Genomic DNA, 23633 nt, shown 5'->3' on the forward strand with positions numbered 1-23633 from the left:
TGCATCACTTTCTCTGCTTTTATCACTCCATCTTCACACTTTCCCTTCTCTGCCCCAGTCTCTCCTCCTCCTCCTTCTCCTCCCTCGCTCCTTCACAGGAGAACGCCTCTGTTTCTGCCTCTGACACAGGAACGTCCAGCATGTGGAACCTGAGATCAGCGTTTCTCTGCAAGCTTCATGGTTCCTTCACGGTTCCTTCAGGGTTCCTTCAGGGTTCCTTCATGGTTCCTTCATGGTTCATTCATGGTTCCTTCAGGGTTCCTTCATGGTTCCTTCATGGTTCATTCATGGTTCCTTCACGGTTCCTTCATGGTCCCTTCATGGTTCCTTCATGGTTCCTTTACGGTTCCTTCACGGTTCCACCTGGGATGGAACCAGCTCAGTTTCCAAGACCCAGGTTCTAGATGAGATCTTTGTAAAGTGAAACATGAACTTCATGTTGTTCTTGGGACCTACAGTCACCTGCTGATCCAGGATATTTGAGGGACAAATGAAATCATGACCGTTCCGTCTTGCATCCTTAGAACTTGCAGCATGGTACCGGAACCAGAGACCTCAGCAGCTACAGGCTGGTACCACCAACACCTGATGGAGACCCTGGAGAGGCTGGTCCTCAACCATCTCCCCCTGGTGAGGTCTTCTCTGGATGGTTCCATCATCTACCTGCTGCACCGGGTTCTGGTCCATCTGGAGAACCCTGGCAGCACCGTCAGGATCAGGTTCTTTGGTTCTCCAGAGCGTTCAGCACCGTCCAACCAGAACTCCTGAAGGACCATCTGGAGCGGTCAGGACCTCCACCTGTCCCAGAGGATTCTGGATCACCTCTCTGGTCGACCCGGTATGTGAGGACGGGGCTGTGGTTCTGACAGGATGTACAGGAGAACCTCAGCGGGCTGTTCTGGTACCGGTTCTGCTCACCTGCTACTCTGCAGACTTCTCCATCTCCAGGCTGCCTCCTGCAGAAGTTCTCTGATGACTCTGCCAGAGTCGCTCTCATCGCAGTCCAGACAGTGGATCCAGAACTTTGTGGACCGGTACCAGCAGAACCACCAACAAAGGAGCTGCTGGTGGACTTTTTCAGGTCCAGAACCACCTCCCTGATCCAGGAGAACATCCAGGGAACTGATGTGGAGATGGTGGACTCTCCTCAGTACCTGGGTGTACTCCAGAACCATGAACCGGACCGGACCCATTACCCTGATGGTCCTACAGGACGGGTCAGAGCAGAACCTACCTGCTGAGGAGGCGGAGGTCTTCTGGCCTGCAGGGGGCGCTGCTGCAGACCTTCTCTGACTCTGTGGAGGCACCAGCCATCTTCTCTGGTCTGATGGAGCAGCAGCTGATAAAGTCCTCAGGAGGACCGGTTCTGACCCGGGATGTCCTCTGGACCCAGAGACAGAAAACTGGAGGAGAACCTCTGATGGACAATGTCCCCCTCTTTTCTTCTTCTTTTTCTGTCTTTAGCTGAATTTAACTGCTGTGGGACAATAAAGGAGTTCTTATCTTCTTATCATTACTTCAAAATAAATTAGAAAAGGGTATAATAGATCAGAAGGCAAGAATCCTTTAATGTTATGTATTTATGATGCATTTATTAATTTATATTTCAGTCTAAACAGCTCAATAAAAACTCATTAAGAAAAATACACTTTTTATTTAATCTTGGTTTATTTTTCCAAAGTCTTTCAAAGTTTTTGTCTCAAGCACCAAAAGACAAATGAAAACTTTTTCCCCTGCTGTTTCATTTTTTTAAAGTTTATGTTCTTTTAATTCCTTTTCTGTGATTCAGATGATGAATTTGACCTTTAAACCACATCTAGTCAGTTCTTTCTAATTCACATGCAGCAGTTAGTGAAGGCCTGGGGTGTGACTCCAGTGCCTCTAGTGGCAGAACAGAGTATTACAAGAGCAGAAAAATAAACTTTTTCTTTCGGGGCAGAACAAAACCAAAGAAAAACGACAGCAATATTATATTTTTTTACTTGCAGATAACCTCTACAGATATAAGAAAAAAGAATTTGGTCAGACTTAGAATATTTGGTCTGTAGTTAATTATTTCTACTTTCTATTCGGGGCTTCCTTAGTCCCAAATTTGCAGTTTAGCCATAACTGAAATAATTTCTGTTGCACTTCTTTATTTAAACTCCAATTTATTCCACAATTGGCATTATTTGTTTTCATTTCATCTTTTAAATTTTTGTTAGAGAAACGGACCAGAACTAGAACAGAATACAGTAAATAGCTGTCCTGTGTCCGGTGAATAAAAATTCAGGGGAGTTTCACACTTTGTTACGGATTACAGAGAACGGCTGCAAACGGCAGTTACCATGGAAATTACAGATATACAGACTCTGGATACACAGAGTCTGACATGCTTAGACTGGACAGAAATGTGTCAGCTAGGACACATCTGCATTATAGCATCATCTTCTCCACCAGTGTGATGAAGGAACACTGATATCCTCCTGGGCACGCCCTGAATGGGTGAGTCCAGCATTGAAGCTCTAAACATCCCTCTGCCTTTTAGATTAAATATGGTAAAATATAGTTCTGGTTTCAGTCTTTAGCTACTACAGAAGTCTACTATATAAATAGCACATTATTCAGAAAAAGAACCTGGGGTGACCGCAGCAGGTCGGTTATTTAACACATTTTAACACATTTTTCAGTGCATTGAGTCACATAAATTGTTCAGTAAGCGCAACAGTAATCATATATATAATGTGCACCGGGTTATAAGGCGCACTACCAATGTTTGAGAAAAATTTAAGGATTTAAAGTTTACCTTATATTCTGAAAAATACCGTACAGCAGTTAATGTACATACAGGGTGTTAGGACAGCGTTTCCAGCGACACTTTCTACTGCATGTTCACTTGACTGCAAACGGCTGGATGAGCTCAGCAGAGAGAAAATAACATTAAAACAACAAACGCTTGTGGTCAAACAAGAAGTCTCACTTTAACAGAGACTGTGGGTGTTTCTGGTGCATTCTGGTCAAAACAAGTCTCTTCTTTATTCTGTGAAGTTCCTCACGGTGGACAGAGCAGCCAGAAACTATTCAAGTAAGGGTAGTGATACTTTTTAATAATATGACTCCAACGGTGAATGGCATGTAATTGTAAAGCGTTTTAACTTGTCCACATGTACTCTTAACTAAAGTAAAAGTAAAAAGGACTAAGAGGTAAAAATACTCAGCAAATACTTGCTGGAAAAGTTACTCAAGTAAATGTAACTGAGTAAATGTAACTAATTACTACCCACCTCTAGTTATAGGAGGTGCAACCCTCCAGCCTGGGGGGAGGAATGAATGCCTGACCTGGCCGTCCTTTGTCCGTCTGTTGAAGGGAAAAGTGTTTCTTGTAGGAATACTATCTTAGTTTGAAGGATTGCATCCTATTTTATACCTTTTAAATGTAGCTATTTATTCTGACCCTGCAGCTTGTAATAATGATGTTCTCATAATGTAGTTGTTCTCCTCCCATATATCTCACATAACATTTAGATTACTTAACTTGTGCGTTCACAAACAGGAGAATCCATCTTGTGTCGCACCGACTGCAACCGTTTTGTGTCCGAATCAAAAACGGTTCGGGCCAATCACGTTGCAGTATTGATGTTTAAGGCGGGACAGACAATGAAAGCAAGAGCGGTTGAGCCCACAGCTGAACCAACATGGCACCACAGACATATATACGTAGACGCGTCATAGGGCGCAGGTTCGCACGTCAACGTCACCGCCATATTGTATGTGGCAGAAAAAAGTTGAGTTCTGTTATTGTGAACGTGGATCAGAGAAGATGCCTCATTCCTGTGCTGCAATAAATACACACACACACACACACACACACACACACACACACACACACACACACACACACACACACACATATATACATATTTTTTATTTTTTTTATTATTTTTTTTGTGTGTGTATGTGTTATGAATATAAGGATAAATTTGTTAAATCTAAACATTATGGTCTTCATTATTTCATAAAACCGTGTCACATGTGAACCTTTAGGAACAGACTTTTTGGGTGAGTATTAAAGAGGTAAAATTAATAAAATGAGGAAAAAAAGTCCTAGGTCAATAAAGTAAAAATAAACAAACAAACACAAAAGTGATAATCTTATGATAAAAACATCATATTATGAGAATTAAGGGGGAACATTTCCAGAATAATCACAGTTTGCAGAATTATTTCACTCCTGGAGTAATAGGGCCAGGTTAGATTATTTTAAATATTTTTATTCTTTAGGAGAATAAATTCAGGAGAATTAAGCTAAAGGGATACGAAAATAAACTTGTAATATTACAAAAAAATACTACGAATACAAAGTATATTCAGAGATTAAAGTCCCTCTGATACTGTTTAAGTGACTGAGTAACTGCAGATTTGCCACATTTAAGATGGCGGACGCTCTGACGCATCGCAGCAGACAGAACCCGCCCAATGACGCGTCTACTCTTATATTATGTCTATGCATGGCACCACAGGAGGCCGTAGCTGCTGTCACATCTGATTGGTCAGAACCCACGACTTCTTCTTTGATAGAAGAACAGGAAGAAGCGCCTTGACTAGCGTAACCTGTTCTGGTTTCTCATGACCTGCTTCTGTTTTAACCTGATACCGTGATTGGCTAAAACCAACCTTTGGTAGGCGGGCACTAGGTGTCGCTCGCCCAATCAGCTCAGAGAGTTCTGCTGAAATTCCCTCCTTTCCCCGAATGGGTTTGATGGGAGCAGAACCAGATTGATAATGTACAGACCAGGTTAAAGTATCAGAGTAAGCTTGAATAAAAGTTTCCGTTGCATTGTCCTTAAAGCGTTTTCTTACGATGTCCCTTTGGGGGGTGGGGCTTTTGGTCCTGTTTTGATCTGGGCAAGGCAAATTTATTTGTTTAGCAGGTTTCAGTGCAGGGACAACACAAAGTGCTCTGGTGGTCTTCTGTCTTTCTGTCTTGGCTTGTTCAGGCTCATTCTGTGCGCTTGCTGTACTTTAAGGACCACGCTGCTGAGGCATGCTTCACAGAATAGAAAATGTTTCCTCCCCAAGGAGAACCATTTGAAAATCTTTAAACACCGCTGTTTTGGATCGAGTTAAACTGTTAAACTGTTGACTCCTTTTATATAGTCCATCTCTTCTCTACCTGCCACTAGAACTTCTGTCATGTTCTGTTGATGTTCAGCACTTTGAATGGTCATGTCCCTGAAATGTGCGACAAATAAACTTGCCTTGACGTCTGCTAGAAGCACAAGTTAATCATGAGGGGGCCACCTTCAACCCCCCCCCCCCCCCCACCCAGAGACTCTAGGCCTGGTAAAGCACAGATCTCAGTCACACGCAGCAAAGAGGCGACGCTCTCACTTCCTCAACTAACTCCCCCCAGCAGGGCTCTCAGCCAGGGGCCCCAGATTCCCCCCACCCACCAAAAATCACTTTTGTTTGACCCCCCCCCTCCCTCCCTCCCTCCCCCAACACCCATTGGACCTGGGAGAACCCCCCCCCCCCCCAGGCCTGATAACATCGTTCCCAAGATCTTTGGGCCACTCCCATTTAAATTAAACTGGTGATTCCACAGAAATCCCCAAATGTATAAAAGCACACAGCAGAGATTCCTTACTGTCATTTTTATTCAGGAAAGATGGAGACAGATAAGAAAAGTTTGTGGAAAATTAAGAGTAAATTCTCTTAATAGGTACAACATATGCAGAACCCTGAGAGGTCTAACGGCATTGGTACTGATCTGCTTTATGTCAGGTATTGTCAGGAAATGAAACTGCTTAGACTTGAGTTAAACTTTGGGTTTTTCTACGAGACAAATTAGATAAAACTCTGGTTCAGGTTTAACCGGACTTAACAGCGTATTTGAAATAACTAATTGGACAAACACAACTAAAGCTCTTCCTACAATTCCAAACTGAAACGACAGAAAATGTCCAGAAGATTTCAGAAAGCGGCCAAATCACAGTGACGCCGGTCTGATGAACCCAAACTTGCATTTTGAATTCTTCCTGGTGGAGAACTGACTGATCCGGACTCTCTGGTTTATCTCTCCAGCCGGCCCCACTCCGCCGGGGGGTCTCTGGGTCCTTTAGGCTTCTGGATGCGACAGTTAAATCCTGAAAGAAAACCAGAGAAAAACCGTGAACCACAAAGTTTTCTAGGACTTTAACGGCGTATTCAGAAATTATTCAGTCCATGATCAGTTTCAGTATTTCCCAGCCTCATCAATAATAACCAAAGGAAACTAAAAGTCAGAATAGAAACAAACTCTGGTTTATCGACTCATCAAAGGGTCACGTATTCAAACCAACAATTTGACAAATACGTAATATTATCCGCATAATACAGACTAGCAGACCATCATGACAGTAGTTCATCTTATTTTTTATTTATTTTTATTTTATGGCTCCAGTGGCCTTTATTTGCTAGTTGCTAGACAGGAAATGGGGAAATGGGTGTTTCTGATTCATGTGTGGATTAGTGCTTCAGTCATTCTTTGATAGGAAACTGTTCATTTCTTGGTGTTAAACTAATTAAAGACTAACATGAGTAACATGGCCTTTAAAGTTTAGATGCTGTCAGTTGTTGCTGGAGCTTCTTTAATTATGAGCACCTTTAGGATCATGGATGACGACACTGAGGAAGGAGTTTATGGCGTTCAGTCATCTGACAGCAAAGAGGTAAAGTTGTAATTCAATCAGCGTTTTTATTTAGTTTCTCTGTGCAACAGGAAGCTCACATTTGACTCAGGTGGTTTAATTACCAGCGGTGTTACTGCGTTTATAAAATGTAAAAGTTTTATTGTTGTTTTATCAAACATAGCTTGCATCTCACTGAGAATACCAGTATAAACAGAGATTAGATTTAAAAATATGTAAACAATAAACGGTAATGGTCTGAGAACTGACCCTTAAGGTGCTCCACACGCTACGGTTTGGTGGAATTAAATTTTCCAAGAGATGCAAAGAGCTGTTGTTCTCTTAAACAAGGCAACGACTAACTCTCCACAGGAGCCACTGCTGCCATTATCCTTGTCTTTAACATGCTGTAGAAAGTACTCCTGGGTCAGCGACTGTCTGCCGTGGCTCCATGTTCATCCAGGAGGAGAGAACGCTGCAGGAAGCAACCTCTGAAGCAGCCTGGAGAATAAAGTCAACCTGGCTGCTTGGTTAAATAAGATCTAACTGGAATAAATACAGACTTTAAATCTGTATGCTTGGACTGAACTGACGACATCTTTCTATATAAACTGCATGTGAGTAACAGCTGATTTAGCAGGAAGCTCTTGGGTTTGAATCCCAACGTTGCACATTGTGTTATAAATAATGCTGCCTTGCCAACCTGGCTTGTTGCTGCTTCTATGTACGTTCCCCCTGCATGCATGTGTTCTCATCTAGTAATCTGGTTTCTACCCACAGCCTCATCACATGCATGTTCTAATGCATGTTCTAATGCATGTTCTAATGCATGTTCTAATGCATGCATCTAAGCCGGACAGGAAGGAGAACCTGAGCACCGATATGTTCCTGTACGCGCCATCAGAGAGTAAAACTAAAACGTAAAGTCGGCCCTGAAGGCTCAGACTAACTTACAGATATTCCTGCTGTGTGTCAGAGGACAGCTGGGTGAATTAGAAAAAAGCATATCTATAAAACAGAAATAACATTGATCGATATTGATAATTATCAACAAATTCTAAACATATTTTAAGTGCAGCCCTGGCTAGTTTATGCTGTTGCTTAGCAACTTATTTTTAGATAAAGACACAAACACTGAATTCAAACTCAACCTTTATTCAACCAACTTTTTACCAAAACTGAAAGTATTTAAAAAACAAAAATAATGCGTGCTCTCTGAACTCTTTAAAAGGGGCGGAGCTTGGCTCCTGGGTCTGCGTTGTGATTGGTTGGGAGGATGTAATGATGTAATATTAACCTACATGATTGGCTAGAATGCAAAACAAAGGAAAACTGTTTTCTATTGAAGTTTTTATTGACCCTTTTTTTTTATCATCGATATACGTCTATCGTCGATACATATTGATATTGAATTATCATCCAGCTCTATGTTAGAACGTCGGGACCGCTCCGACCTCAAATCAGGGGTATTCAGCATGTCTAGGCCCGGCGTTCCCCAGGAGAAACGCAGCCTGCTGAATGTGGCCAGCAGCCAATCAGAAAGCTCTGATGGCGCCGTCTCCTTTAACCAGAACCGTCTCCTTCAACCAGAACCGTCTCCTTCAACCAGAACTGTAACGTCACCCAGACCCGTAACGAGACCCAGACCCGTAACGAGACCCAGAACCGTAACGAGACCCAGAACCGTAACCTGAGCTGTCAACAAGGGGAACGTCTCTAATGGGACACTGGCGCCCCGCCTGGTTTCAGCCCAAGATCATTTAACACTTTATGGACCAGCAGCATTTAAAACTCCTGACCGATGGGGAGCCAGAGAGTCCAGGACCGGTTCTGATATGATCCATCTGCTGAAAACAGACCTGCTGGTTCTGCTTCCTGTTGTGACTGGAGATGTTTTAGATTTTAATTGCTTGTTGAAGTTCAGGTCTGGGTTTCTTCTGTAACCGTTTGGGCCACAGACTCTGGTTCAGTGCGGATTTCTAACCTAGCAGCAGCAAACCCAACACGGAGGTTCTGGTTCTACAGGCGTACTCACCGATGCCTCCAGGGGAGAAGAAGCTGCTGACGTCTGACACAGAAGAAGAAACATCTTCATAATCATCATCCACTGCTGACGGCGGTTCAGCTGGAAGAGAAAAGTCACACGTTGACGTCCTCCGCCCTCCTCCGCTCCCTAACACTCATCCACCGCAGACAGACCTGACACCAGGTGATAGTCAGAGCCCTCCCTGGCTGGCGTGGCTATGTCGTAAATGGCCGAGGCAGCGAGTGGCAGGGTCTGGGGTTTCACTCGGGGTTTCACGGAGCTGTAGATGGGAGCTGCAGACGCTCCCCCGATGTCGTTGTCGTAGTGATGGGGTGGAGGCAGCGTCCTGCAGGCAGAACATGGAGCGGGTCAAGACTTCTGTCACTGCAGTGCAGAGAAAAACAGACTCTGGACACACTGTGGTCCAGGAAGGTCCTGAAAATAGCATCAGATTGATTCCTACCTTCTAGTCACCAATGAAAACCTTTTAGTAATGTTATAGAACATCTGGTCCTCTTTAGTAAAATGAAGCAGCATTGGTTGGGTTGATGGTTACATGCAGGCTATAGACATTATAGCCTATAACCTTTAATTAAGATTGTGTTTTAAACTTAAATTCACTGCAGACTGCAGAGAGACGAGACATTTCACCTTCTGCTCCTCTACAATGTCCCCTCTGATGGTTCCTACATTTCACTGCAACTCTTTCCTAAAGCTCTATGCCTGTCCTGCAGATGCTGCTTCTCCTAACTCTAAAAGCTGCTCTGGTGTTACAGATACGAGGCGACAGGTGAGTTCTGATCCGTTCATCCTGCAGACTCGTCCTAACGTGTCCTAACAGCATGGGGACGGCAGGCGGCCGAGCCCCTGGGCTGCTGGTCAAAGCCATGATGGACTTCCTCAGGACCTGAAGGTTCAGGCAGGACTTCCAACCATCTCGTCACCTGGAGAACATTCAGCTCAACGTCATTTCTCTCTCTCTACCTGCTTCCAGGGTTGGACCTGGGAATGGCCACAGAGGAGTAGGCCGGTTCTGATGTGGTCCGGGTGGGTTGCTTAGGCTTGTTGACCACAGCGTACGTGTCATTCATGGTGGCCTTCTTTGATGACCTGTTAACAGACAGAGAGCAACGTGTAAGTATGCACAGGAGAAGGACACGCCTGCTAATTATGCTGTCCAGTTGGTGGCGCCATAGAGCCGCAACATAAATAACATGAACAGTAAAAGCATTTAAAGCTAGAGTCTGCGATATACCCGAAGTTTCCTCAAGTCCCTTCATGAATAACTGCGTTAGACCGTCTAACCAGCTCTTCAGGGAGATCATAGGAAAAAACCTCCTAAACCTTCTTCTTCTTCTTCTTCTTCAATTCAATTCAATTCAATTTTATTTATATAGCGCCAAATCATGAAACATGTCATCTCAAGGCACTTTACAAAGTCAAGTTCAATCATATTATACAGATTGGGTCAGATTATACAGATTGGTCAAAAATTTCCTATATAAGGAAACCAGTTGATTGCATCAAAGTCCCGACAAGCAGCATTCACTCCTGGGGAACCGTAGAGCCACAGGAAGAGTCATCTGCATTGTACATGGCTTTGCTGCAATCCCTCATACTGAGCAAGCATGAAGCGACAGTGGGAAGAAAAACCACCCATTAACGGGAAAAAAAACCTCCGGCAGAACCGGGCTCAGTATGAACGGTCATCTGCCTCGACCGACTGGGGTTACAGAAGACAGAACAGAGACACAACAAGAGAAACAAAAAAGCACAGAAGCACACATTGATCTAGTAATCTGTTCTACATTAGATGGTAGTAGCAGGTGAGCCGTCTTCTCTGGATGATGTCACAGTTAACAGAACGCCAGACCAGGTGTACCTACTATGAAGAGAAAAGAGAGAGAACAGAAAGTTAAAGCAGAAATGACAACACATAATGCATAATTGAAGAACAGTAGAACTCAATATAGTGAGAAAATTAGATCCTGATATACTCCAGTAACCTAAGCCTATAGCAGTAAAACTATAAAGGTAGCTGAGAGTAACATGAGTCACTAGTTATAATTCTTGTCAAAAAGAAAAGTTTTAAGCCTAGTCTTAAAAGTAGACAGGGTGTCTGCCTCACGGACCAAAACTGGGAGTTGGTTCCACAGGAGAGGAGCCTGATAGCTAAAGGATCTGCCTCCCATTCTACTTTTAGAGACTCTAGGAACCACCAGCAGACCTGCAGTCTGAGAGCGAAGTGCTCTGTTAGGAACATACGGGGTAATCAGAGCTCTGATATATGATGGAGCTTGATTATTAAGGGCTTTATACGTTAGAAGAAGAATTTTAAATTCTATTCTTGATTTAACAGGAAGCCAATGAAGGGAAGCTAAAATTGGAGAAATATGATCCCTCTTGTTGATTTTCATCAGAACTCTTGCTGCAGCATTTTGGATCAGCTGAAGGCTTTGAACTGCATTTTGTGGACTTCCTGATAGTAAAGAATTACAATAGTCCAGCCTTGAAGTAACAAATGCATGGACCAGTTTTTCAGCATCACTCCTGGACAGAATGTTTCTAATTTTGGCGATATTCCGGAGGTGAAAAAAGGAAACTCTGGAAACCTGTTTAATATGGGATTTAAATGACATGTCTTGGTCAAAAATAACACCAAGATTTTTTACTTTATTACCAGAGGCCAGGTTAAAGCCACCCAGATTAAGTGATTGGTTAAGAAGTTTATTTTTTGAGGACTCTGGCCCAAAGATTAAAACTTCGGTCTTGTCAGAATTTAGATGCAGGAAATTTAAAGTCATCCAGCTTTTGATGTCATCAAGACATGACTGCAGTCGAAGTAATTGATTGCATTCATCAGGATTTATGGATAAATATAGCTTCTTCTTCTTCTTCTTCTTCTCATAAACATAAACGCAACATGCATCTCATGTTCACAGTCTACGGTGAGAGCAGCGGAGCTACGATGAACAGCTAACTGCTAAGCTAACCGCTAACCTAGCTGCTAAGCTAACCGCTAACCTAGCTGCTAAGCTAAACACTAGAAGTGTGCAGCCAGCAAGAGGAAACTAAAAAGGGAGGGGGGGTGGTGAGGGCAGAACCAGAACTCTGCCATTGGGACCGATCAGCAGGGATTGGTCAGTTTTTACGGGCCTGCAGCTCCACAGAGATCTAACTTCTTGACCTTTTTACTATTTACTACTTTCAGGATGGACGGACCTTTTTATCCAGTAGAACAAAACGTGTTTCTGAACAGGATTACCAGCTGTAGCTTTAAATATCAAGTTAAGATTTTATAGTCTCTGGTTGACTTTCAGACAAACACCATAAAACACCAGCTGAGCGTTTCAGTCCCTTTGAACATTAACTGGATCCAGCAGCAGTTCCAACACACAGTAGCGCCCAGTTCCTCCTACAGCCACAAGCTGGTTCTGTTTGAACTGTAGTTCCTCCAGAATCCAGCCACACGAGGCCCAGAACCTCAGCTCTGAAACGAATGGATCTGTTATTTTAAACTGAGGGTCTTTCTCTCGACACGCTCTTCATTCACCAGGAAGAACCGAGAGAACAAACGAGCTGAACTTGAAAGTGTTTGTGCAGTTAAAGTGAGAGAAGCGTCTGCTTACAGTTCCTCTTTTAGAGCAGACCCAGAGCTGAAAGTGAGAACAGAGCTCAGCAGAGGCTTCATGTGTGAAAGCAGGCAGCTTCCTGGAGACGTCCTGCAGCTTCTGCTGCACCAGCTCTGTCGCCTCACTGAGGCAACGGGGGGGGGGGGGGCTGAAGACAGGCGTCTCCAGCTACAGAACCCATAGTCAGTTTGGGTCAGTTTGGGTCTGTCTGGATCAGTCTGGATCAGTCTGGGTCAGTCTGGGTCAGTCTGAGTCAGTCTGGATCAGTCTGGATCAATCTGGGTCAATCTGAGTCAGTCTGGATCAGTCTGAGTCAGTTTGGATCAGTCTGGGTCAGTTTGGAACAGTCTGGATCAGTTTGAGTCAGTCTGGGTCAGTTTGAGTCAGTCTGGGTCAGTCTGAGTCAGTCTGGATCAGTCTGGATCAATCTGGGTCAATCTGAGTCAGTCTGGATCAGTCTGAGTCAGTTTGGATCAGTCTGGGTCAGTTTGGAACAGTCTGGATCAGTTTGAGTCAGTCTGGGTCAGTTTGAGTCAGTCTGGGTCAGTTTGGGTCAGTGCGGATCAGTCTGGATCAATCTGGGTCAGTTTGGGTCAGTCTGGGTCAGTTTGAGTCAGTCTGAGTCAGTCTGGGTCAGGTTTCCTGGATGTTCATCATGGATCCCTGCAGCAGCTCCACTGCAGTGCCCCCCCCCCCCCACACCCAGCTGTAGAGGTTCAGAGGTCATCATGGGCCTGGTTGACCAGAACCATCTGACCAGAACCATCTGACCGGATCCATCGAGCCCAGCCTAAGTCAACCAGCTGGTCTCTAACGGCTGCTGCTGATTGGTCACATCTCCACAGGAAGTTAATCTGCCCTCCAGGTAAGCAACACCTGCCTACCTGCTGATCTTTGAGCTCCTCGTCTGCTCTCCCTCACCTCTCCTTGCTTTTTAACTCCATCCCTTACTGCCCCCCCCCCCCCATGCGGGCCTGGTTTCCACAGTAACGAGGTAACATATGGCGATGGTGGGCTGACGGCTGACAGCGGGGTGAGAACGCGTTAATTTAACACCTCGGGGTGAAACACGCCGTCTGCCTCGCTGTGCGGCGCTCACACAGAAACTCCGTACCTGTCGGCTGACGCTGCTGCTGCCGAGCTTTTCTTCTCCCGTCTTCTCACCTGGAAACAGGAAACAGTTCAGTTCTCCCTAAAATCCTCGGAGATCATTATGACATCAAACGTATTTAGACATATTTTCTCATCACTGTCGCTTTTTAGTCCTCTCCTGTTGACATGGTAACCAATTTCTGATCAAGAGCCTGAATAAAATTCATAATCCACATGGAAAAGAAGCTGCGCATCGTTTTGGTTTGTAGGAAAGCTCCTCATGAACTAAATGGACCTGCAGGCGTACAGAAGAGCTTTGTTTCTGCAGGAAACAGACTGCTTGGTCCATCTCTCAGGACAATAAAACTAAATCGACAGATTAGCCGACAATAAAACTAATCGCTGCAGCCCTGGAGGAAAGCAGGGAAGCTGAGGGAGGGAGACTAACAGATAAATCAGGATGAATCAATCCTGATGTACGAAGAACAGAATAAAGAAACTGAACCCAGAGGGACAACCAACACCTTCTGATAATAATGACCACAGAGAAATGGACATGGCCACGCCCAGAGGACACGGATAAACGGCTAAGAAATGAAACCAAACAAACGACGGCAGCATGACACGTGTCAGCAGAACCTCAGAACCAGGACGGCGTCTCCTGGACCGAGGAGACCAGAGAGAGCTGCACCACCAGGCACGGTGGGGGACGGATGATCCTGGGGGCTCGGGTTCACTGAGGAGACCAGATGTTCTACAGGCAGCCGTAAGTCCTTCTGTCCAGGAACTAAAGCTGGGTCCAAACCGGCGCATCAACAGAACCGTGATCCCACACGCAGCACGGATCTACATCTACAGCTGGACCTGTTGGACAGAAGGACGGACCAACCAGGTGAGACACTGCTGGTCAGCCAGAAGGTCCACAGGCCGCTGGAGACGAGCAGAAGATGCTAATCATGGCCGACACACCTTTACTTCCACTCTACAGGAACAAGAGCAGAACTGCTGCCTTCAGACCGGGTCAGGAAGAACCAAAGCCGGTCTCCTGCTCCCACCGAGGAGATGAAGCCGTTTAACGGATAATAACCGTGAATCAGAGGAGCTTCAGAAGCAGCATTAAAAAGAAAGGGCCGAGGTCAAAGGAGGAAGATGTTCTCTTCCTGAGGAACCAGACGTTGGTGAGATGTTCCTCAGACCAGCGGCCCGCCAGCAGAGCCTACCTGCCAGGGATCGTCAGACCTCAGTTCTCCTGTCTAGCTTCTCTTCCTGTGATGTGAGCTTGTTGTCAGAGCGCTGCAGTATTTTCATACAGGAAGCTCGTCACGGCTCTTCCCCTTTCTGCAGAGCTTTGACAGGACTTCCTCCTGCCGCTCACGCTCTGGAGCAACACTCAGCGCCCGCCTGCGGGGTTTACCTCCGGCAGGTTGCAGTAGAGCTCGTCACCGGACGTCTGCAGGAAACGCTCAAACATGCTGATGACTGCGCTGAAGATGAACTGATACTGGTCCTGCAGAGACAATCAAAGCACAAATCAGCAGCAGCTCAGATCCATCAGGCTCAGGTCCTCCATGTCCCTCAGCTAACGGCGGTTCCTCTGATTTAAAGAGCTGCCTTCAGCTTGACTCAACATTAAAGTGTTGAAGGAACCTGGAGGAGGTTTAGGGAGCCGTGCTCCTGATGCCTGGTTCTGCCATCAGGAGCTTCAGCAGCAGGGCCAACCTCCTCCTCTCTGATGGCAGGACCAGCCCAGAAGGTCCAGCAGAGACTGTGGAGCAGCATCTGCTGCCTTCAGGACCACATCTTCTCCTGGCTGAGGAAGAGGAGACCTGCAGGAGCGCCTAGAAGCCGGGACAGAGAGGACCTGCACTGCTGCAGGACTGTGGACGCCTACTCTGGTCTGCACAGCAGAGGGCCTCTGTCTCCGGAGCTCCAGGACGATCTTCAGGATGCTGAAGTCCTCGGTGAGCCGCTGCAGGAAGGACGAGACGGAGAGTGAGCAGAGCCACCACCTAGCCAAGCTCCTGGTGTCCTGCATGTCAGCCGGTCAGCAGACGGTTCCCTGAGGAACCCTCAGCCCAGACCTGCTGCTCTGTGGAACATCTTCATCAGCTGAGCTCAGCCTGGTGAAGGCTTTACCTTGGTAACCAGAAGGTCATGGATGTAGTCCAGAGCGCAGATGACTCCCGTCCTCCCACAGCCGGCACTGCAACACACACAGTAACACAATAACACACAATAACACACACAGTAACACATAAATATACAGCAGCAGATGCAGTGAGCATGTTAACTGTGCCATCGATAGCAGGTGTTACCTGCTGCATATTCACAGCCTCCTGCTCTCCGTGCCTCAGTGTGTGTGTGTGTGTGTGTGTGTGTGTGTGTGTGTGTGTGTGTGTGTGTGTGTGTGTGTCTCAGTGTGTCGCTGCTGCTGAATGTTAATGACCAGCTGACCTGTGATCAGCGCTTCTGGCACAAACAAGCTGCAGGATGATGTGCAGCTAAGCGGCCATTAGCGGAGGAGCAGCGGGCCTCAGCGCTTACCTGCAGTGGATCAGCACAGGTGAGCTATCTGCTCCCCGGCTGCTCCTGGCCCGCTCCAGCAGGTCCAGAACTCCGTGGGTCTCATAGGGAACGTCGTGGTCGGGCCAGGATAAATACTGGAACTGCATCACTGAGTGGGTCTCCTGCAGGAGAGGGAGGGGAGGGGGGGGTGAAGGAGGAGTGAGCGGTGGTCCTGGTCAGGTGAAGCCAGGTGAGCTCCTACCTGCTGGTAGCTGACAGTCAGAGTTCTGACCACTATATCCTCATTGGGTCGCAGCTCCACCTGCTGGACATTTACAGGAAGGACACATTGCATTCAGTGCGGTGGGTTCTGGTGGGTTCTGGTGGGTCCAGTGGGTTCTGGTGGGTCCAGTGGGTTCTGGTGGGTTCTGGTGGCTCTAGGTTCTTACCGTGGTGACGGTGAACGGTCCGAAGGCTGCAGACTGATGAGGCGCGGCCCAGTAACACTCACACTTCCTCTGCAGGAGTCAGAACCACAGCAGAGAAGCAGCGTTGAGGAAACTACATGCAGATCCGTCCTCTGCAGCGGGGAGCCGCACTTTGGCCCCACGGTGCATTAAAACGCCGCTTACACATATATAGACCATGCTTTTAGATTTATGTCATTTCAGTTCACATAGAAATATTAAAACATGCACTGTAACATAAAAGTAGCTTAACTTACCGCAATAGAATAACGGGTTTAATTTATTTAATTAATTAATTATCTTTACCCCAGATTATACAGTTTATCTTAAAATAAAGTTGATATTGAGGTTATTTACACTTTAAACTCTGCATCACTCCTTCTCTTTCTGGACATTTCTGCGTTGTTTTAATTTGTTGTGGGGACATCTAGTGGTACGATGCTGTTACTACACAGTTAAAACAAAACTACACAGTTTTAGCCCCTTTATACACTTTAAAAGGATTTATGTCTCTACTTTATGACATGATTTGCCTTTTTAGGCTCTGGAGGGCCGCATAAAATCCCTTGGCGGGCCGGATTCGGCCCGCGGGCCTTGGGTTTGACACGTGTGGTTCAGAGGCTCCCGTTCCTCTGGGTTAAAAGTCTCTAGGTTCCCTGAGCTTCAAGGCGACCAATGAGAAAACATTACAGTGAGACAATAATTATAATGCGTTACCTTTCCCATCTCTGTCTCCCTGCAGGCCATGACTATCACCTGAAACACAGAGTCAGACGTTAGTCCGCCCCCGAGGAGATGAAGAGGACGGAGCTGGAATCACCTGGAGACAGGAAAGCTTCAGACACAGAAGGTTCAGTAAAGACAGTCAGTGTGGGCCGCCACCACCTGGAACCTGCTGATGGTCCTCCTCCTGATCAGCTAGGTGTTGGAGGTAGACCTCCTCCACCAGGAGCTAACCGCTCCTCCTGCAGGAAGGAGGCCCAGGCCCTCCCCTCCTCCTGGAGACTGTTGGAGGCCAGGGCGGAGATGTTTGGTTTCCCATAGCAGCAGCAGGTGGAGCACGGATGGAGGAGGACCTTCAACGGTTCCTCAGGATGCAGAGAACATCACCATGTCCGCTCTCAGCCGTGGCTCCATCTATTCTTCATGTTCTGGGACCTTCACCTGTGTCTGCTACGTCATCACCTGGTTACCTCCACCTTTAAGCGCTCGGCTGTTTCCACTCTTCTCCGTGTTCAGTTTCATTAAATGTCTTCAAATGTTACAGTATAAAACGCGAGAGAAGCGCCAAAGTCAGCTGGATTTTTGTGGAGCTGGTAATAAATAAATTAATGTAAAAAGCAGGGTGCATATTTATTAAGATGTTTCCTGATCAGCCAGCTTTCATTCTCTATTCATCTGTACCTGGACAGGTGTCCTGATGACGCAGATGAAGGTGTAACCTTTATGAGTGCAGGTGATTAGGACAGACACAGGTGATGCTGCTCCTGCTAATCATCAGAACCAGAACGGTCCGGTCCGGGACGGCACCATGTGAGGAGCTGGCCTGCTGGCCTGGCTTTAGCCCCCAGCTGCATCCTGCACACCTTCTCCACCGTCTCTGCTAGTCTAACTCCTTTGAACCAATGGAACTAATTTACCAGCTAAGGAGGCCGTTCCTCCCTCTGCTGCACCCAGAGTCTCTGAGACGATGCTCATGCAGCGATGCTCTCAGCTCAGCTTAGCAGAAACTGTTTCCTTCACATTCAGCGAAAGATGAGATTCTTTCTTTGGCTCCAAACCATGAGAAAACATCTGGGTTGGTGCTTAAATAAAACTGCAAATGGTCTCTACACCAGGACATAGCCTGACCCGCTGTGGACCCGGCTATGTCCTGGACGCTAGCGACCCGTCTGACCTTGACGCTGTGCTGCCAGATCATCCTCCAGAAGTCCGTCAGGGTGGAGCTGAGGGGCCCCTGAGAGGCGATGTAGCTGCAGGCCCCTGACGCCCCCTGCAGGACAGATGGAGGAGTTACAGCTTGCTGTGAAACAGGAACCCCAGAGCAGAGCACAGGTGTGCCGGGTCACCTGGATGAAGCTGGCGTTGATGTAGTCGGAGGCGGGGGCCTGCAGAGACAGCACCACGCGGGTCTGGTCGTCTGCAGGGCAGCGGAGTCACAGCATCATTTAAAACAGAACAGCGTTAGAACCAGTCAGAGACGGGACGTGTCCTACATGGCAGGATGTCTTTGTAGCGGTTCTTCTTGACGTTCTCCTTCAGGGACCCGGCCTCGGTGGTCAAACCGTGTTCTTTCTTTAACAGGAGGGTCTGTGAACGCACCACCTGCCAACACAAAGCGGTGGGTCAGCTACGCTAACGTAGGGCTGGACGTATCGATAAAACAGAAATCATATGGATCGATAATCATCAACAACCTTAATTTTTTTTGGAAGAAGGGGAGAAACATGCAGCAAAGGACTGTGGGTCGTCTGCATCGAGGACTAAAGGCCTCCAAACATCGCGCTACCCGCTACGCCACAACTAACAACCTTTATTTTAAGTGCAGCCCTGACGATTTTATGCTGTTGCTTAGCAACATCTTTTTACATAAAGAGCACACAGTGAATTCAAACACTTCATTCAACCAACTTTTTACCGAAACTGCAAGTTTTTAATAAAGAAAAAAGAACGCGTGCTCTCTGAACTCTTTGAAGGGGCGGAGCTTGGTTCCTGGGTCTGCGCTGTGATTGGCTGGGAGGATTTAATGATGTAATATTAACCTACATGACTAGAGTGTAAAAGTTGAACTTTTAATTGACGTTTTTTATCATGGTTATACGTCTGTTGATGGATTATATCGGTATTGAATCATCGTGCCTATGCTGACCAGCTAAAGCTGCAGAACCGTTCCAACATTATTGTCCCTAAAGCTCTTTTTTTCCCTTATTTCCAGTTTTATGCCAATCATGTTGCAGCGTTTCTTCTCAGTTGCTGTGTGAATCTGAGCTTAGAGATGTTCTCTCAGCTGAAGCAGCAGGAAAGCTGTGGTGTTCTGATCTGGTAAAGTGAAAACGGGTCATTGCTCAGCAGAACAATGATGCCCAGCAGCCTGGTGAAACGTTCTAAGGCCTTTACCCGGATCCGATCAGCACCAGGCCGCTGCATCGGGTCAGAACCTCCGGGTCTGAGTTTGGTGCCGAGCCGTTTCACATCCGTCTGTTGGACACCTTCCCTGCTGGCTGACTCACTTCCAGTTAATCATCACCTGAACCCTGGAATGAGGAACCGGGAGTTCCTCTGACGCACGGAACCAAGAACCGGACCTGAAGACTCGCCCGCTGGGGGACAGAACCTCCAGGTTCTGCAGGAGACTCCCAGAACCTTTCAGGTCACAGGAAGTAAAAGCAAAGCTGCGTGTTGCTGTTAAACTAACGCACTAAACTAGTTAACTAGTTACTGGTTAACTAGTCGTTAAACTAGTTAGTTTGGTGCGGAACCAGTTCACCCAGAGTCCCACCAACCAGCTGAGCTCCTCCTGGAGATTAACAGAGATTTAAACAGCCGATCGTTGTCATTTCGTGGTTACCGTGGCAACCGCAGGGAAAAGATCAAAGAACTGTTTATTTAACGTGAAAATCATGGATCTTTGTTTTATGGGGACGGTCCTGAGGTAGATTTCTGTGGTTCTCTGGCCGGTTCTCGTGGGTTCCCCCCCCCCCGCCGCTGCAGCCAGGCAGGATGAGGGATGGATGGATGAAGGTGCTGCAGGACTTTCTCGCTGAGAGCAGCAGGCCTGGTGGCATCCTGTAACGAGGTCAGACGTTCCTCTGATGAGAGGATGTGGTGTCAACGGACCAATGTGAAACTGAGAGACGAGACTAAAACGTTCTATTTTACGGTCCGTCTATGTTTAGACGTCGTGTGACTTTAGCCTGTGGTTTAAACCGGAGAAGCTACTGCTGCCTCGTTCTTCTCCTGCTGCGTTCACAATAAGAGTCTCAGCACCGACCAAGAGGCCAGGCCTCCATCCACAGCGAGAACATCTGGAACATCTGGAACATCTGGAACATCTGCCGTCAGCCGGCTCCACCCGCTGATCCCTGACCTGCTGGGTCCTCATCTACCGATGCCTGGCTGGTGGTCTGCTGGGATTCTAACCAGCAACCAGCTCCCAGGTTCACAAAGTCTGCAGAACATCCCCTGTGAAGGAACAGCGTGTGGAACCTGCAGCAGTCAGGCTGTCGGGTCAGAACCGGGTCAGAACATCATGGAAGCTGGGCTGCATGATGAGGAGGAGGTTTCTGTAGGTTCCCCAGGGGAGAACTCTGTAGAGTCTCTGTAGGAACGTCAGACGTTCTGCGGTGAGGACAACGCAGAATAAAGCGCTGCTCCACCTGTAAAACCTGCTTCAGTGAGAGCAGCCGGGCCGACTGGACCTTTGCATACTGTAAGCAAACGAAGCAGCAACACTGGCAGGTTTATGAAAGCTTATCGCTCCTTTGAATAACCGCTCAGAAACTAGAGCGCAGAAACACCCGCAGCTTTTTCCAGGAAACTTTCCCTCAGAGGGGAGCAGGAATAAAACGTCTGAGTTACGCATTTCATGCTTCACATTCAGTATTTCTCGGCTGTTACAGTTTACCGTGACTGTAAATGTTTGAAAGCAGCGACGCTGAGCAAACCTCCAGCTCTCCTTCACACCGAGCGATGAAAAGACTCACGCTGTACTCCTGGTCCACGGTAGCAGCATCCACGGCCTGCAGGGCGGACAGCAGCGAGGGCAGCAGCGAGGGCAGCGGCTCCATGCTGAGGGAAGCAGAGCCTGAGGCCAGGTACTGCAGCACAGCCTGCTTTTAGTTCTCTGCTGGCTTTCAGAATGACAGCGGCTCAGTTCTGCCTCTAAACTTGACGGCGTGGGTTAATAATTGAGCAGCGAGCCTCCCTCTGAGCTCAGAACGAGGAAGTGAGGGACACTGGGTGCAATAAACAGCCCAGGACTCGTTACCTCACCCGTTTTATTGTGTCAGGCCATCACAGGGAGGCAGCCTTCCTCAAAACGCACGCTACAGTCTGCGCTGTCAACCCGCTTCACCTGCAGCCGCTCAGAACCAGGGCCAACCTTCAGAACCAGGCCCAACCTTCAGAACCAGGGCCAACCTTCAGAACCAGGCCCAACCTTCAGAACCAGGGCCAACCTTCAGAACCACAACCCTCCTCAGAAACTGCAGTGTGAAAAAGCCCAAAAAAAGCCAGGAGCAGCTCACTGATGGGGGACTGAGGGCGCTTTGGGTCAGGGTCAGGGTCAGGGTTAGGCTAACCCTGACCCATTTAGCAGCAGATACAAAACTACTGGAAAGTTTTCAAATAACAGAACAAGAAACCAACCAGAGAACCACTCACTTTGATACAATGAAAGAAAAAGAAAGAGATGCAGAACAGACACCGACACTCTGATTTAAACACAACCTGGGTTTAATTCAGTAAAACCTGGCAGGACCAGTTTAAACGTCTTGTTTTAAAGTTTAATTCACATCTATACGGCCAGAAGAGATGATGATCAGAGGCTGAATGGTTAGAGTTCAGTGGCCTAAATGCTGAGGGCCTCCATTCAACAAGCGCATGAGGAAAATAACAGAGAAGCTAAAGGAATATGTACATATGTGACATTAAAAAAACCCACAAAATATAAAAAAATCCATGGAATATATGAAGGATTTCTGTAATTAATGAAATGGTAAATGGACAGAACCTTTAACACAGCTCACCACTGTCAGGGTTACTGACTGGTGTAAAGCGCTGTGGGGTCATCGGACTAATTAAAGCTACATGCTGACCAGAGAAAGCGCTGCTGTAGCTCATAGATTAAATATTAAAGCTGCTGCAGATGGATGGCAGACCTGATGAGAAGCTTATTGTCATAAATCATAAAGCATTAACTGATAAATGGTGATTAATGTGCACATGTTGCTCCTCCAAGGCTCATGTGACCTGTGATAACAAAGAACCTCACTACCAGAACATTTAGTCTTCACAAAAACCAGCAGGACTTCAGACTTTTAGTAACCCATTAATTATCTAAATGTCCATTTTGACTAGTTATGGGACCTTAATTGAGCCCAGAATCAAAACATCATGGCTACAGCTTCTGGTGCAGTTCTCCTCCTCCATCATTGAGTCCATCCTCACCTCCTCCATCACCATCTGGTACGCTGGTGCCACCGCTAAGGACCAGAGCAGACTGCAGCGTGTCATCAGGTCTGCAGAGAAGCTGATTGGCTGCAATCTTCCATCTCTCCAGGACCTGTACGCCTCCAGGACTCTGAGGCGTGCAGGAAGATTGTGGCTGATCCCTTCACCCCAGTCACAGACTATTTCAGTCACTTCCCTCTGGCAGGAGGCTGCGGTCCATCAGGACCAGAACCAGAACAGGCTGCGCTCCATCAGGACCACAACCTCACGCCACAACAACAGTTTTTCCATCTGCTATCAGCCTGATGAACAAGGCCCAGAGCCGCCTGTGACTCTGGACACTGACTCTCTCCCCCGTTCAGGACTTACAAGCTTCTGCTTTACATTAACGCACAGTTTACTGTGTATATTGCCCTAGATTCTGTGTGTGTGTGTATTTTTATATATATATATTTATTTATTTATTGTTTTTATTTTTTTTGTCTGCACCATCAACACTGCAACAATGCAAATTAGCATCATGCTAACCGTTAGTCGTCTGTCTTTTCAGATTCAGTAAAGTGTAAGATGTGATATAAAAGTCATGTTAACTTATTCTATGTTACAGTTCTACTATGCTGGGTTGCTAGGTGAGGGGCGGGGCTATGCTGGGTTGCTAGGTGAGGGTTTATTTTCCAGACACCAACAAAATATTTACTTATGACCAGAAAACAGCTGCATGTATATTTTGTTCCTGGACTGGTTCTAGAAGTGATAGAGACCGAAATGGAAGAACCAAAACAATAAGTTATCTTTACATGATAGGTCCTCTTTAATTTTCACAATAAACTGATGCAGGGGAAATAATTTAATATGATTTGAATATATAACTAACTGTAGTTTTAACTTTACTGACTTATTTACACATTTAGTCAATTGTTGTATATCTGACACATTTATAGGAATGTTTTACTCAGACTATGATGCTGGAATGTGTCTCGTTTGGCCTAACAGATAAAATCTTCCTCTGAAAGCAGCTAAGGAGAAGAAAAACCGAAACTAAGAGAGAAAGCGGCCAAAGTCAACAGACTTTGACCTTCAGAAACCGTCTTAT

The 23633-nt window shown here is 46.6% G+C and overlaps 1 protein-coding gene across 1 annotated transcript; it reads right to left on the reverse strand.

Annotated features, from left to right (window-relative positions):
- Positions 1 to 5613: 5613 nt before the first annotated feature.
- On the reverse strand, positions 5614 to 21546 carry ptpn18 (protein tyrosine phosphatase non-receptor type 18). Its single transcript, XM_012857969.3, has 16 exons — positions 21073 to 21546; positions 18586 to 18694; positions 18439 to 18509; positions 18267 to 18362; positions 17087 to 17125; positions 16352 to 16420; positions 16165 to 16227; positions 15942 to 16084; positions 15534 to 15600; positions 15289 to 15366; positions 14812 to 14904; positions 13420 to 13469; positions 9658 to 9783; positions 8847 to 9019; positions 8683 to 8772; positions 5614 to 6125 (listed from the first exon to the last, which is right to left on the reverse strand). Exons 1-16 carry the CDS (start codon positions 21154 to 21156, stop codon positions 6052 to 6054), a joined length of 1425 nt encoding a protein of 474 aa, XP_012713423.2. The 5' UTR covers positions 21157 to 21546; the 3' UTR covers positions 5614 to 6051.
- Between the last annotated feature and the right edge of the window lie 2087 nt (positions 21547 to 23633).

The sequence above is a fragment of the Fundulus heteroclitus genome, chromosome 1 (assembly GCF_011125445.2).
Source record: "Fundulus heteroclitus isolate FHET01 chromosome 1, MU-UCD_Fhet_4.1, whole genome shotgun sequence".
Taxonomy (NCBI): domain Eukaryota; kingdom Metazoa; phylum Chordata; class Actinopteri; order Cyprinodontiformes; family Fundulidae; genus Fundulus; species Fundulus heteroclitus.

Bases quoted from the DNA above. Each gene is read 5' to 3' on its own strand.
- ptpn18 (XM_012857969.3), bottom strand. From the start codon at position 21,156: ATGGAGCCGCTGCCCTCGCTGCTGCCCTCGCTGCTGTCCGCCCTGCAG. The intron at 18,695-21,072 runs GTGAGTCTTTTC...TTGTGTTGGCAG, and splicing joins CCGTGGACCAGGAGTACAGC to GTGGTGCGTTCACAGACCCT. The intron at 9,784-13,419 runs GTACGGAGTTTC...GTCTGTTAACAG, and splicing joins GCAGCAGCGTCAGCCGACAG to GTCATCAAAGAAGGCCACCA.